The 16,843-nt window shown below is 41.7% G+C and overlaps 1 protein-coding gene across 9 annotated transcripts in view; it reads left to right on the plus strand.

The window, feature by feature from the left end:
• Positions 1 to 16,843, plus strand: part of MTUS1 (microtubule associated scaffold protein 1) — a 249,035-nt gene that overhangs the window by 228,550 nt on the left and 3,642 nt on the right. For all 9 annotated transcript variants that reach the window (XM_077279667.1, XM_077279666.1, XM_077279669.1 and 6 more), the window contains 5 exons: positions 12,778 to 12,992; positions 13,587 to 13,692; positions 14,650 to 14,723; positions 14,805 to 14,903; positions 15,598 to 15,714. In XM_077279667.1, the coding sequence (XP_077135782.1) occupies positions 12,778 to 12,992; positions 13,587 to 13,692; positions 14,650 to 14,723; positions 14,805 to 14,903; positions 15,598 to 15,714 (611 nt within the window). The remainder of the gene's footprint in view (positions 1 to 12,777; positions 12,993 to 13,586; positions 13,693 to 14,649; positions 14,724 to 14,804; positions 14,904 to 15,597; positions 15,715 to 16,843) is intronic.

Below are 16,843 nucleotides of genomic sequence, written 5' to 3' on the forward strand. Positions count from 1 at the left end.
TGTGCCCAAACAGTTTTTTCCCACATGTGGGGTACCAGCGTACTCAGGACAAATTGGACAACAACTTTTGAGGTTCAATTTCTCCTGTTACCCTTGGAAAATTAAAAAATTGGGGACTAAAAGATCATTTTTGTGGGCAAAAATTAGGATTTTTTATTTTCACACCCGGGCGTTCTAAACTTTAGTGAAACACTTGGGGGTTCAAAGTTCTCACCACACATCTAGACAAGTTCCTTAGGGGGTCTAGTTTCCAAATTGGGGTCACTTGTGGGGGGTTTCGACTGGTTAGGCACATCAGGGGCTCATCAAATGGAACGTGACGGCCGCAGACGATTCCATCAAAGCCTGCATTCCAAAACATCACTACTTCCCTTCCGAGCCCTGACGTGTGTCCAAACAGTAGTTTTCTCCCACATATGGGGTACCAGCCTACTCAGAACAAATTGGACAACAACTTTTGAGGTCCAATTTCTCCTGTTACCCTTGTGAAAATAAAAAATTGGGGACTAAACGATCATGTTTGTGGGAAAAATAGGATTTTTTATTTTCACGCACGGGTGGTATAAACTTCTGTGAAGAACTTGGGGGCTAAAAGTGCTCACCACACATCTAGATAAGTTCCTTAGAGGGTCTAGTTTCCAAAATGGGGTCACTTGTGGGGGGTTTCCACTGTTTAGGCACATCAGGGGCTCACCAAAGGCGACATGGCGTCCAATCGCAATTCCAGCTAATTTTAGCTTGAAAAAGTCTTATGGCGCTCCTTCCCTTCTGAGCCCTGCCATGCGCCCAAACAGTGGTTCCACCCCACATATGGGGTATTGGCGTACTCAGGACAAATTGGACTACAACTTTTGTGGTCCAATTTCTTCAGTTACCCTGGTGAAAATAAAAAATTGGGGACTAAACGATCATGTTTGTGGGAAAAATAGGATTTTTTATTTTCACGCACGGGTGGTATAAACTTCTGTGAAGCACTTGGGGGATAAAAGTGCTCACCACACATCTAGATAAGTTCCTTAGAGAGTCTAGTTTCCAAAATGGGGTCACTTGTGAGGGGTTTCCACTGTTTAGGCACATCAGGGGCTCACCAAAGGCGACATGGCGTCCAATCTCAATTCCAGCTAATTTTAGCTTGAAAAAGTCTTATGGCGCTCCTTCCCTTCTGAGCCCTGCCATGCGCCCAAACAGTGGTTCCACCCCACATATGGGGTATTGGCATACTCAGGACAAATTGGACTACAACTTTTGTGGTCCAGTTTCTTCAGTTACCCTTGTGAAAATAAAAAATTGGGGACTAAACGATCATGTTTGTGGGAAAAATAGGATTTTTTATTTTCACGCACGGGTGGTATAAACTTCTGTGAAGCACTTGGGGGATAAAAGTGCTCACCACACATCTAGATAAGTTCCTTAGAGGGTCTAGTTTCCAAAATGGGGTCACTTGTGGGGGGTTTCCACTGTTTAGGCACATCAGGGGCTCACCAAAGGCGACATGGCGTCCAATCTCAATTCCAGCTAATTTTAGCTTGAAAAAGTCTTATGGTGCTCCTTCCCTTCTGAGCCCTGCCATGCGCCCAAACAGTGGTTCCACCCCACATATGGGGTATTGGCGTACTCAGGACAAATTGGACTACAACTTTTGTGGTCCAATTTCTTCAGTTACCCTTGTGAAAATAAAAAATTGGGGACTAAACGATCATGTTTGTGGGAAAAATAGGATTTTTTATTTTCACGCACGGGTGGTATAAACTTCTGTGAAGCACTTGGGGGATAAAAGTGCTCACCACACATCTAGATAAGTTCCTTAGAGGGTCTAGTTTCCAAAATGGGGTCACTTGTGGGGGGTTTCCACTGTTTAGGCACATCAGGGGCTCACCAAAGGCGACATGGCGTCCAATCTCAATTCCAGCTAATTTTAGCTTGAAAAAGTCTTATGGCGCTCCTTCCCTTCTGAGCCCTGCCATGCGCCCAAACAGTGGTTCCACCCCACATATGGGGTATTGGCGTACTCAGGACAAATTGGACTACAACTTTTGTGGTCCAATTTCTTCAGTTACCCTTGTGAAAATAAAAAATTGGGGACTAAACGATCATGTTTGTGGGAAAAATAGGATTTTTTATTTTCACGCACGGGTGGTATAAACTTCTGTGAAGCACTTGGGGGATAAAAGTGCTCACCACACATCTAGATAAGTTCCTTAGAGGGTCTAGTTTCCAAAATGGGGTCACTTGTGGGGGGTTTCCACTGTTTAGGCACATCAGGGGCTCACCAAAGGCGACATGGCGTCCAATCTCAATTCCAGCTAATTTTAGCTTGAAAAAGTCTTATGGCGCTCCTTCCCTTCTGAGCCCTGCCATGCGCCCAAACAGTGGTTCCACCCCACATATGGGGTATTGGCGTACTCAGGACAAATTGGACTACAACTTTTGTGGTCCAGTTTCTTCAGTTACCCTTGTGAAAATAAAAAATTGGGGACTAAACGATCATGTTTGTGGGAAAAATAGGATTTTTTATTTTCACGCACGGGTGGTATAAACTTCTGTGAAGCACTTTGGGGATAAAAGTGCTCACCACACATCTAGATAAGTTCCTTAGAGGGTCTAGTTTCCAAAATGGGGTCACTTGTGGGGGGTTTCCACTGTTTAGGCACATCAGGGGCTCACCAAAGGCGACATGGCGTCCAATCTCAATTCCAGCTAATTTTAGCTTGAAAAAGTCTTATGGCGCTCCTTCCCTTCTGAGCCCTGCCATGCGCCCAAACAGTGGTTCCACCCCACATATGGGGTATTGGCGTACTCAGGACAAATTGGACTACAACTTTTGTGGTCCAATTTCTTCAGTTACCCTTGTGAAAATAAAAAATTGGGGACTAAACGATCATGTTTGTGGGAAAAATAGGATTTTTTATTTTCACGCACAGGTGGTATAAACTTCTGTGAAGCACTTGGGGGATAAAAGTGCTCACCACACATCTAGATAAGTTCCTTAGAGGGTCTAGTTTCCAAAATGGGGTCACTTGTGGGGGGTTTCCACTGTTTAGGCACATCAGGGGCTCACCAAAGGCGACATGGCGTCCAATCTCAATTCCAGCTAATTTTAGCTTGAAAAAGTCTTATGGCGCTCCTTCCCTTCTGAGCCCTGCCATGCGCCCAAACAGTGGTTCCGCCCCACATATGGGGTATTGGCGTACTCAGGACAAATTGGACTACAACTTTTTTGGTCCAATTTCTTCAGTTACCCTTGTGAAAATAAAAAATTGGGGACTAAACGATCATGTTTGTGGGAAAAATAGGATTTTTTATTTTCACGCACGGGTGGTATAAACTTCTGTGAAGCACTTGGGGGATAAAAGTGCTCACCACACATCTAGATAAGTTCCTTAGAGGGTCTAGTTTCCAAAATGGGGTCACTTGTGGGGGGTTTCCACTGTTTAGGCACATCAGGGGCTCACCAAAGGCGACATGGCGTCCAATCTCAATTCCAGCTAATTTTAGCTTGAAAAAGTCTTATGGCGCTCCTTCCCTTCTGAGCCCTGCCATGCGCCCAAACAGTGGTTCCGCCCCACATATGGGGTATTGGCGTACTCAGGACAAATTGGACAACAACTTTTGCAGTCCAATTTCTCCTATTACCTTTGGGAAAATAAAAAATTGTTGCTAAAATATCGTTTTCATGACTAAAAAGTTAAATTTTCATTTTTTCCTTCAACATTGCTTTAGCTCTCATGAAGCACCAGAAGGGTTAATAAACTTCTTGAATGTGGTTTTGATCAGCTTCAGGAGTGCAGTTTTTAGAATGGTGTCATTTTGGGGTATTTTTTGCTATATAGACCCCTAAATGTGACTTCAAATGTGAGGTGGTCCCTAAAAAAAATGGTTTTGTAAATTTTGTTGTAAAAATGAGAAATTGCTGGTCAACTTTTAACCCTTATAACTCCCTAACAAAAAAAAAATTTGTTTCCAAAATTGTGCTGATGTAAAGTAGACATGTGGGAAATGTTACTTATTAAGTATTTTGCATGACATATCTCTGTGATTTAAGGGCATAAAAATTCAAAGTTGGAAAATTGCGAAATTTTCAAAATTTTCGCCAAATTTCCATTTTTTTCACAAATAAACGCAGGTAATATCAAAGAAATGTTACCACTATCATGAAGTACAATATGTCACGAGAAAACAATGTCAGAATCACTGGGATCCGTTGAAGCGTTCCAGAGTTATAACCTCATAAAGGGACAGTGGTCAGAATTGTAAAAATTGGCCCGGTCATTAACGTGCAAACCACCCCCGGGGCTTAAGGGGTTAAAGTAGCCACCTTTTGCTTTGATGACTGCTTTGCACACTCTTGGCCTTCTCTTGATGAGCTTCAAGAGGTAGTCACCGGGAATGGTCTTCCAACAATCTTGAAGAAGTTCCCAGAGATGCTTAGCACTTGTTGGCCCAAACCATCTCGATTGGGTTCAGGTCTGGTGACTGGAGGCTAGGTCATCTGGCGTAGCACCCCATTACTCTCCTTCTTGGTCAAATAGCTCTTACACAGCACAGCCTGGAGATGTGTTTGGGGTCATTGTCCTATAAAAAATAAATGATGATCCAACTAAACGCAAATCGGATGGAATAGCATGCCGCTGCAAGATGCTGTGGCAGCCATGCTGGTTCAGTATGCCTTCAATTTTGAATAAATCCCCAACAGTGTCACCAGCAAAGCACCCCCACACCATCACACCTCCTCCATGCTTCACGGTGGGAACCAGGCATGTAGAGTCCATCCGTTCACCTTTTCTGCGTCACACAAAGACACGGTGGTTGGAACCAAAGATCTCAAATTTGGACTCGACCAAAGCACAGATTTCCACTGGTCTAATGTCCATTCCTTGTGTTCTTTAGCCCAAACAAGTCTCTTCTGCTTGTTGCCTGTCCTTAGCAGTGGTTTCCTAGCAGCTATTTTACCATGAAGACCTGCTGCACAAAGTCTCCTCTTAACAGTTGTTGTAGAGATGTGTCTGCTGCTAGAACTCTGTGTGGCATTGACCTGGTCTCTAATCTGAGCTGCTGTTAACCTGCGATTTCTGAGGCTGGTGATTCAGATACTTATCCTCAGAAGCAGAGGTGACTCTTGGTCTTCCTTTCCTGGGCTGTCCTCATGTGAGCCAGTTTCTTTGTAGCGCTTGATGGTTTTTGCCACTGCACTTGGGGACACTTTCAAAGTTTTCCCAAGTTTTCGGACTGACTGACCTTCATTTCTTAAAGTAATGATGGCCACTTGTTTTTCTTTAGTTAGCTGCTTTTTTCTTGCCATAATACAAATTCTAACAGTCTATTCAGTAGGACGATCAGCTGTGTATCCACCAGACCTCTGCACAACACAACTGATGGTCCCAACCCCATTTATAAGGCAAGAAATCCCACTTATTAAACCTGACAGGGCACACCTGTGAAGTGAAAACCATTGAAGCTCATCAAGAGAATGCCAAGAGTGTGCAAAGCAGTCATCAAAGCAAAAGGTGGCTACTTTGAAGAACCTAGAATATAAGACATAATTTCAGTTGTTTCACACTTTTTTGTTAAGTATGTAATTCCACATGTGTTAATTCATAGTTTTGATGCCTTCAGTGTGAATGTACAATTTTCATAGTCATGAAAATACAGAAAAATCCTTAAATGAGATGTGTCCAAACTTTTGGTCTGTACTGTACATGTGTATAAAATGTATAGACACTCGTAGGGCAGTGGGTCGGGGAGGGGTGCGAGGTGTGAAAGGGTCGAATTCACAGAATGAGAGCAGTTCCAGGGGAGCCGCCTTTCTCCTTTTTAATAAAGCTAGCACCGCCACCTGCCATTCTTGTGGACGGTGCCTTTTTCTTGTCAGGCAAAGAACCTTCTTCTTTGCCCGACTGTCTGTGGCTTAAGACACTTTGAATCCCAGGTTGTAGTAAAGAGGGTGCAAAAATTATTTATTTTTTCTCGCCACATTACTATGATCCAGGAATACTTTTAAGTCAAAGGGTGATTTTATTTCTAGGAATCTGTCTTGCTTTTCACTTTCACAGCAGTCCGCGGGTTGGAATTCCTTGTTCAGCCGCGGGTTGTACAGTGAATTTAGCCCTTTGCTTACTGTCCCAGTTTTTAGCAGGGAAAGGTCATGCGTTTCACATTATATCGCCAGTTATTTTAATGCATGACTTGGCATCACTGGCATGAAATGCGTCTGTATCTGAGGGAGGAGGGTGTCATCTACTTGAGGGATTGACTTTAGAAAATGTTGCTTTTATATGATGGTCATCCCCCCATGCTGTGAGTTGGGGTTGGGGGTCTTTTATTAGCCCCATTAGTAATATACAGCACTGATTAGAGGGCTGCCTACAGGACATGTAATGGGGCTGACACTCAAGGTCATGATTCCATCTACACCCAGACGGTGAGGGCGAGTAAGGAGAGAATGTGCCCCCCGAGCACCTCTGATTCCAGGCTCCATGTCCCCCTTACTATTAGTGGACATTACTGGGATCCAATAATTATATGTATTTGTTTGGAATCCTGGAATCTCCATCCTATTCACGTTCTGCACATCACGTCATCGCCAGCTCTAAAGGCACCACTATTAATAACATTCTGGTTTTACATGGGGCTGCAATGTGAGCTGTACAGAATGGGAAACTGCACATATTAACATTTCTAGCATTTATTGTCACTGAAATGTCAAGTATCCAGTTCTTAATCCATAAAGTAGTACATCCGTACCCCTATACCATGTACATTTTACCACCATGAGGACCTTTAGGAAACGTCTAATGTCTTTGGTTCTGTGTTGCTCTGACTCCTCGCCTACAGAGTGGTTTCTTGGGATCTATTTTGGGTTCTGAAAGGCTCTGCAGTTTTATATATCCTTACAGAATCGCTCATTATCTATACTGATTTGCACAGTCAGAAGGCATGCACGTCACATTATTCATGGTTCTACTATCTGGAGAATGCCTCACGCACAGTCTGATCTGGAATTGTTGGAGAATGGCTTATGTAGCAATTCCCTAATATAGTGGGGCTGCAGTGATACTATGGACAGACCATTTTCCTTCCTTTCCAGCAAAGTCATTTGGGGAAAGTAAGAGGACTGGTTGGTTATTTAGGACTTCTGGTAAATTAAAAGCAACACTGCTATCTACAGGCTGCATATCCCCCTCTCCCTATTGAAATTAACGTGGTCGGCTCATCTGTGTGCGCATGTTCTTGGGCTTGTGGACATATTCTGCATTGGCAGCTTTAACCTTGTTTTCCAGAATAGAGGACATTCATGTTTAGTACCTGATGGAAACAAACTGCTGCATCACTTTACTAATGAATCACTTGTGAGGCAGTGACCGGTGTTATATGCGAGGGTCGCTGTGTGTCCTCCAGGATGCGCACAGAAGCGAATTGAGGCTGCTGGAGTGAATTGTATAGCTGTGACTGCAATGTAAAGCCCCCGTCTCACTAAGCGAGATCGCTAGCGAGATCGCTGCTGAGTCACAAGTTTTGTGACGCAACAGCGACCTCAGTAGCGATCTCGCTATGTGTGACACGTAGCAGCGACCAGGCCCCTGCTGTGAGATCGCTTGTCGTGTCGGAATGGCCTGGACCTTTTTTTGATCGTTGAGGTCCCGCTGGGTAGCACACATCGCTGTGTTTGACACCTTACCAACGACCTCGTTGACGACTCAGACACTGAATCGTCATAATAGCTCCCATGTGACATCGTTGTACAGGTCGCTACAGGTCGCTGGTGAGATGTCAAACAGTGAGATCGCAGCAGCGATCGTTGGAAGATCTCACTGTTTGACATCTCACCAGCGACCACATAGCGACGCAGCAACGATCCCTGACAGGTCGTATCGTTGTCGGGATCGCTTTAGCATCGCTAAGTGAGACGGGGCCTTAAGAAGTGTTGGTCTTGGGCAAGCTATTTGTCCAAGGCAGGTTTAAGAAAACCTGCTCTGGGCTTTTATTTTTGAAACGGTCTACAGGATGGTAGTGGGGCAGTCCGTTTCCTTCCCGGCTGGGATTTCCATGTGGAACCAGAGGGTTGAGTGTGTCAGTTTGGTTTTTGCAAGCATGCAGAGTGAGCCAACTCAGGACCAAGCGGAGCCAAACAGCCTGGCAGCCCTCAGCATACACGGCGGTGCAGTTGGGTTACGGACTATCTTGTTTCCCGGCTGCGAACCAGAGGATACCGTGTGCTGTTTATTTTCTGTGAGTTTGGACATTAAATAAGTTCTGCTTTGAACTTTGCTGGGTCACTGTCTCCTCACTGTACAGTGTGGACACCGCTGCACTACACAGTGTACCTCGACCTCTCCAGTATATTGAGGAAGAAGCAGATTATTGTATTTATACCCAGGACGTTATCCGCATGTGCAGAATACTTCTCCATTTAAGACATCTCTTCAGATAAATTGAGTTAAATACCTTGTAAAAAAAAAACCCTGAGCTCCCTTGATTCTGCAGCTCTTTTCTGTTTTGCGTTGTGTTGCTATATTGCACAGATATTTACATTTATTTTTCTGTAGCTCAGTATGTAAAATCTCTGCTTGCAGACCAACTGAGCTTTACTTCAGAGTCTCTTCTGAAGGTGTGCACTTTCACCCATTCCTCACAGAGGCTAACAATCACATCCTTGAGCTAATCTAGCAGTCTAGCTTTGTCAGATACTGCCATGCTGTGATTCTGTGTCTGCAAGAGAGGAGTGAAAATTCACGCCTCCAGAGAAGACTCTAAAACAACGCACAATTGCACCACTCAGAGATTTCACATACTGAACTCCAAAATCAATAAATGTGATAATCTCTGCAATGGAATGACACAGCGCAAAAAGGAAAGGAATAGCAAAGTTAAGGTAGCTCAGGAATTTTTACAAGATATTTAATGTAATTTTTTTGTACAAATTACAGGTCCTCTTTAACAGAGAATGGTTTTTATACAAGCCACTTTGACTGGGTTGGGACATTGAGATTAAAGCAGAAGACCGTATTTTGAGCGTTTTGTGCTAGGCCACCTTCTACTCTACTCTACGCATGACTTTAGAGATGGTGGGTTATCGTCGGAGCTTTTATGTAGCGTGTATTCTGTATCCTCACTTGACTGTGTTGGGAAGTGCTGGTTTGACATGATCACTTTGGCTAATGGATAATTCCCTAATGTCTGGCCGATTTATCTTGTTAAACTGCATTTGTATTAGCAGACCTCTCCGTGACAAAATCCAGGCAGCAACCTTTAGTGAGATCACCCTGGACTAATGAGCTTAATTACATTAAAACACAGTCAGCCCATGAGTAGGCAGTAAAGCAATGACTATTTGTGTATGGGGCCCAGCCAAAGACTGCATCTCGGGCAGTTATTATGGCATACGGAGTGTCATAAAGTTCTATGTGCTTCAGTTTTATCAATTTGTCTAACTTATACTAGCACTCAAGACATTTGTGTGTGTGTGTGTGTGTGGGTGGACAAAGGTCAAATTTTAAAAATGTTATTTGTCCTTTTGGCCATATAGTCACTGTTAAACAATTTTTCTTGACAGATCAGACTTTTACAATATCTGAGCTACCACATATGAATTTTGTATTTACATTTGTTTTTAACTTGGGGAAAAAAAAGGGGGCGATTTTCTTTCATTTTAAAATTTTAAAGATTAAGATCTCCTTTCCGTGCTGTCAGTTCTCGCCCTCCTCCCACGCTGACTGCTAAGGTGAGTAACTTCTGGAAGTGTTTGTAATGATACAAAACTCAGCTCTGCTGTATCTCTACACAGTAGCTGCAGAGATCAATGAGGAGAGGAGGGCGTGTTCTTTTCCCTCCTGCATGACTCTCCGTGCTTATGATTGGTCAACCTTATGCAATGGAAGAAGTACACTCCCCCAGAGACAAATCTCTAACGTCCAGTTGAACTATAGCAAATTATAATCTAAACTTTACAAGCTAATATCTCCGCGATGGAGCAGAGAAATTAAAAAAAAATAAACAGTTTACTGCAGCCTTTATTTCATGATGTGGCCAGTTTGACATGCTCACACTAGAGAAAGGTACTCTGTTTGACTCCGATTTTTGCTCAGACATTCTCAGACTAGGGTTAAAATGCATTGTTACAAAGTAGACATGGGCTTAGTATTTTTGGCAATATGGATATTCCTCGCCCAAAGGTTTTTGCCAGGCTTCTAGGGAAAAACCATTGTAATAAAAACTTGAAAAACCTCTTTAAATTATCAATAAAATATGCCCTTCCTGAGACAGCACATAATGAGAATTGTAATTGAGTTTGCTTCCTTATGTGAACCAGCTTGAACTTTCTCTGTAAAAGCAGTATGAGAATATAAAATCCGCTCGGGCTGGGAATATGAGATATATTACAAATATTGCATTTACTTGCACAGGCTGGGTAACGTTGCACAGGTTTCTGTCTATAAATGAGCACAGGAATCATGCCTGAACTACTGTTGAACGGGTTGTCTGGGAATAATCTTTTTTCATTCTCCCCAACTCCAGCGCTGCCTTTCTGCTGCTGATTTGGTTCATCTCCAGTCTTCAGACTCCTATGGGAGTTTTATAGGCATGCTCTGTAATCTGTGCAGAGGTTATTGTGCAGGGAGAGGGGGCGGGATGAAAAGATGCATAACTTATTGTGAATTATGCATCCCCTAATTGTCTGTGTATGATATTATATTATACCTTAAAGGGAGCCATAAAAATCTCTATAATCTGCTCATAAGGAGTTAATGTGAAATAAGGCACAGGAAAAAAGTAAGAAACAAGAAATAAGGTGTGATTCATTGTTGGCTTTCTCCTACAGAAATCTGAATGTAACTAGTGAACGGAACGTTGTGGTACTGAAATGGTGAATTACCGCAGCGTACAATAGTAATTTTCAAGAATGTACAAATATTGTCTATTTGTGCAGTCTTTTTATGTTACCCCCGTCCCCCAAAAAATTCAGTAGCATGTAAATTATTCCCGAATATGTCATATTGACATGTATAATAGCCTTCTTGACTTTAAGGTCTATTTTATATACGCCTTTCCCAGCACTTCATAGTTCTGTCCTCTGTGCTGTTCATTCACAACTCTGCATGGAGGCATCACTGTTAAAATGTTATCATTTGTCTCCAAAATGCTCATTGGTCAGTTTGTTTTTTTTTGGCAATTTTGTTAAAGCCATATTGGAAAATCGTCAAATAGAAATGGATTTGGATAGAAATTATAATTATTTATTTATATAGCACCATTAATTCCATGGTGCTGTACATGAGAAAGGGGTTACATACAGGGTTATAGATATCGTTTACAGTAAACAAGTTTACAGTGACAGGCTGGTACAGATGGGAGAGGACCCTGTACTTGCAGACTTACATTCTATGGGATAGTGGGGAAGAGGCAGAAGTAGGGGGTGCGGCAGCTCTGGCGGTGGTGAGGCGGCTGCTCTGGCAAATTACAAGATGGCAGCCAGATACAGATAGCTGTCCATTATTGGTTTTACATATTTTTAATGTAAAACAAAAAATAAATTGAAGTTTATGGGAAAGTGATAATACGTGACAAATCAGATGACCGTCCGTTATTAACAGATCAGTATTTGAAGCACTTTGCAGGCCCAAACAGGAATGGTGTTCAGAGCCTCTAATAAAATGGGTCATTAGCAAAGTGTGCACCTGGTTTTACTCCATTTGTAATGGATCCACTGTCTGTTTTTTTAATGATCATGCTGATGACAACTGGGAATGTGAACAGGGCCGAACACAGCTGGAATATCACACTGCTATGCTATTTTTGCTGAACAAAACCATTATTCCTGCATCAATTTTTCAGAGTTTTTACTTTGGACTGCCTTCACTTTTACATTACCTGGCTGTTTTTTGTGCCGTGCACTTCCACCATTACATCACATGTAACCTCTTCTCACTCAGATAGCACTAGCACATTCCATCCAATCTATTTATCCTGACTGTCAGACAAGTCCGCACACGTGAAATGCCAGATCTGCCCACGCAGGTAGAACCATGCTGCTGAAAATCGCCAATAAAGTGTGGAAAAAATGATTTACGCTTTTTTAGATCTCGTTCACATTCCAAAAAAAGCTAAATATAGAATAAATGTTATATCTATTGTGAATTCCTCTGTCCCTGTGCCAACCGTTCGACCTGTTTATGGCACACGGCTAGTGTTTTTGCGTAGCGTGCGTTTTATTGTTGCACTTGTGGTTTGTATGTATAAGAAGTCCTGATGCTTGTGGGACCTCCGCAATTTTAAAATTCCTCCTGCTATGGGATTAAAGGCACATGGGGGAGACCTCCCCATAGGGATAGACTGCAGCAAACGAGTTATACAAATTATTTTTCCACCATACAATACATCATTGCCTAATTTTCCATCTGTTTACTGGTGGAGATAATATAAACCTGACATAACAAGCTCCCGAGCTGTCCATAGAATAAATCTCCAAATCTTCATGATTGGCTGAAGTTTTGCCTTTGAGACTTCTACCAGTCTTCATGTTGTTTGGCGTACAGTTTATCTTATGTGACATTATTGGGTAGGAATGCCTCAGTTATTGCTTTTTAGGTCTTTGTGATTATTGTAGCCATCAAATCAAACTAAACAGTGTTGTTCTTTTACTATAACTGTCAGTAAGAATCGTTCGTCGTCCCTCCAATTTCCCGGCCGCTTTTAAATGTACAAAGATCTGAAATGTGGATGGAGCTAAAATAAATGTAATGATACAGATTAATCTTCTATATATTTTTTAATCTTTTGCAGTGTCTGCATCCGGCACCTGTGAGAAGTTAGAGAAGGAGAAGAATGACTTGCTAACAGCGTATGAAGGCATTCTGCAAAAGGTGAAGGATGAACACTTTGCTGAGTTATCGGACCTGGAGGAGAAACTCAAGCAGTTCTACACCGGCGAATGTGAGAAACTTCAGACCATCTTCATTGAGGAAGCCGAGAAATACAAGTTTGAACTTCAGGAAAAGGTATATATCTCTGTCACTGTACACTGCTTCAGAACACGCTGATGGCTTGCTCGTAGCTTATTAATCGTTTCCTGTATATTGTGATATTGAACTTTTCTCCAAATAGACTACTTCAACTTCCATGGAAAGTATTTTTTCATAACCTTAAAGGACTTGGACCTGCTGAAGTATACAGTAAAAATCAGAGTATTTTGTGAAGCCCAACCACAGGCTAGTCTTGACAGGACAGTCCTGGCAGGCAGCGGGGTCTTGAGTAGGCTCCTGGCAGCCCATCAGCATGAGGTCATATGCAGATAGGGCAAAGTGGTGCCGGCGCCTTTAAACCAGCTTGGATCTTAATGAAAGTCTACACAATGAACTGGAAATTTTTGTTTGTGCTCAAGATAAAGAACTTTAAAAGTGTCAAAATACTTGACCTCAAACACATGCATGATAAGATTATAATAATCTCTAACAAACGCTTTGTAAATGGTAGAGGAATTGAAGTCCACTAATCCCGATTGTTCATTGTGAACCTTGTATAATTAATCTGAAAATCATAGCATGTTAATTGTTACGGCCACTAAAACTATTTTTTTTTTTTTTTTTATTTAGGTTGATGACCTCAATTCCACTCATGAAGCCTACAGGCACGCCGCCGAGACCAGTCACGCTGAGGAGATAAAAAACATAAAGGAAGAATATGAGAAATCTTTGACAGGTAATTTTTCAAAAAGCTAAAAATATTTGGTTAGATTTAGTATTGAAAACTATTCAACATTGTGCATTTATTAGTTCTACATTTCTTGTGCAGCATGTAAGACCCTTTCAAATATACCTCACCCTGTGAAAAGGTCCTTTCCCGCAACATAGGGCCTATCTCAACTGGCGTCAGGAACTGGTATTTATACCCAGTTGCCAGACAAAACTGCCAATTACTTGGCTCTGCTGTTCTGTTGAGAGAACATAAGTCAATCCCTTAAAAAGCCACCACTCATTCATAACCTGGGAACCAGGGAAGATTTGAGGTCCTATTTTATGGTAGTGTCATTAAACTCTGGCTGAGGGACAATCCCAAGACTTTTTACCCGGTTCTGATACTATCACTTCACCAAAGTGTCTTAACTTCTTGTAAGATGTAACTGGTAAAATATATGTTCTTCTGAAACTTTGGCTTTTGTGGTTAATTTAGGAAAACCTTTTCATGCCCCCAAAATTAGTATAACTGTACAATATTTAGTTGGATTTTGCAGCCTACATTTCAACCAACCAGAATAGTTTGAGTATGAGCAGCTCAGTTAATAAATCATTTGTGTCTAAGACTTTAGACTTTTTATATTATCTGTGTTTCCTGCTATTTCTCTGTATACAAGGAGGAAGAGAAACTCAACAAGGTGGACGGGCCAGGAGTTGTTACGTCCTGTTCTTATGTACCTCCTGCACATGTTATACTGTGTTTATATGCCACGTGTGTGTGGTTTTCATGGTCAAGTTTATACTGTGTTTATATGCCACGTGTGTGTGGTTTTCATGGTCAAGTTTATATAATTCCATCTTGATGATATACTAATCTTCCACTTTGCACTGAACCAGTAATGTTTTCATGGTTTGAGGTATGACCATTGGCATCATGGATTCTTAATAAAGCAGCTGATTTGTTTTTCCTCTCGGCTTTCAGAACTAAAAGACAGCCAAGAGCATGAAAATAAGGCTTTGGAAGACTCTTTTAAAGAAAAACAGGCTGAGCTAGAGGTTGGTTTTATACCTTATATCTACTAGTTTTTCTCATTTCACCAGTTGCTTACCCCATTTTTTTTTTTCTCCGTCCCCAAGAAAAAAATCGAAGCGCTGAGACAAGAGAATGAATCTCTGAAAGAGAAGCTGAAAGCCGAGGAAGAACAAAGAAAATTATCCAAAGAGAAAACCGCACTGGTTCGTGTCGTGTAGTATCTAGGCTGAAATGTTGGTCCTTCTGCCAATGTCCTTACTATTCTTCCTCCTTCCATTTTTGTATGTTTTTAATTCTGTATGATCATAAGATTGGTTTAGTTCATACCAGCTCAGTCACTAGCTGGCTAATTTCATGGGTGGACATTGGTACCATTTTATTCTGTTGACGTTTCTCTTAATCTACGAACTGAAGAGGAAACATGATCCACTTCTCGAAGTCAGAACAACTTTTCCTTGGTAAAAAAAAAAAGACCTTTTTAATGTGAAAAATCCCACTACAATAATGGTGTGGGTGGAACTTATTAAGAACAGATTCTGCTAATCTTAATAACGAGACCTTCAATTTTGAAGACCCAAAATATTTCCTTCTAGACTGTATTCCCGAATCTCTGGTATCCTTCACTGTAAGTTTACAGCCAGATTGATGTACACTGAACATGTGCAGACTGCAGAGCGGGTATTCTGGATGCGTTGTAGTAATCTCTTATATTTGACATCTTCATGAGATCATGTCTTTAGTAGAGCTGCGATGGTTGCAGCAAGACACGAGATGATGAATTTGTGCTGCAGGACAATTAGTGTTTTCAGTGTGTGTTCTCAATAAGTCCTAGATCTTGGATATTCTCATCCAACAGGACAGATCCTTGTAACATGTTACCCCTTCCATTTTTTGCAGAAGAACCCCCAGGTGATGTATCTTGAGCAGGAGCTGGAGAGCCTAAAGGCAGTATTAGAGATCAAGAATGAGAAATTACATCAGCAAGACAAAAAGCTTATGCAGATCGAGAAGCTGGTATGTACTCCGTGTCTCAGTTTGATCCAATGACTAAGTAGCAGATGCATCAGTCAGGCGAGCACCGTTTGCACATAATTATGGTTACAATCCCGTTCTAGCAATGAAGACTATGTAGGTTATATAGGAGATATGATGCAGTCTCTAGAATGGATTTACAGGCCCTGATTGCTGTGAAAAGTCACAAAAGTTTTTGCTCAACTCTGCATTGAGCAAAAAATTGAGACTTATGTTTTTTTATGTTGGTTTCTGCCAGCTCCAACAAAATAGACAAACCTGGGGTGAGACAGGTGCGTGTCGCAGATGTGACACCACTGCTCATCTAATTCATGATGAGTTGTAGCGTTGCTTATGCTAAGATTCTTACTCCAGTCAAGGTCTGGAGTAGATTTCTGATGCGGCGGATGGAGTCAAACGCCAATGGTTAAATTCTCCTGATGCATGAAGAAGCATGCACCGCTAAATAAATTCAGAGCATCTGACTAATACATGCCCCCTCATCTAAGCCAGTGACAAAAATTGCCAGTCTTGATCAATCCAGTCCACAGTAGATTAATCATTGACAATTGTCTTGTTTTTTAACATTTCCAGGGTCCTTCTTCAAAGACACCTGTTAATAAAATAATAAAAAAGTCTTTCAAATCCTGATCAAGCCCTTAATTTTTCACCTGAAACGACACCACTGTTGTAAATGGACTGTCCTGTCATTTCTATTCAGTTTAAGACCCACTTTACCATAGATTTTCTACCCTACAACCTCTTTAATATTTTCTCAGAGGTTGTTCGATGACATTGGCATTAGCATCTCCTCCTAGTCTCTACTGCTGTACAGCACTATGGGGGCGATTCTCTCACTGGTCTTGATGAGGGGGCATTTTGTAGTAGTATCTTCTGATTCATTATGAGGCACACAGGACACTGCTGGAGTAAAATTTGTGGCATAGCAAACATTGCTGCTCATCATGAACTTGACAAGTAGGGTCACACTTCCTGACCCCATTCCCCTCCAGCTTCACCCACTTTGTCGGAGCTGTCGCGAAAATGGCGTCAACACACAAGTTGCTTTTTTTTAAAAAAAAAAAAAAAAGGGGAATTTTCAAATTTTTTTTTTTTCTTTTCTTGAGACAGA

This window comes from Ranitomeya variabilis, chromosome 1 (genome assembly GCF_051348905.1).
Source record: "Ranitomeya variabilis isolate aRanVar5 chromosome 1, aRanVar5.hap1, whole genome shotgun sequence".
In the NCBI taxonomy this organism is placed as follows: Eukaryota; Metazoa; Chordata; class Amphibia; order Anura; family Dendrobatidae; genus Ranitomeya; species Ranitomeya variabilis.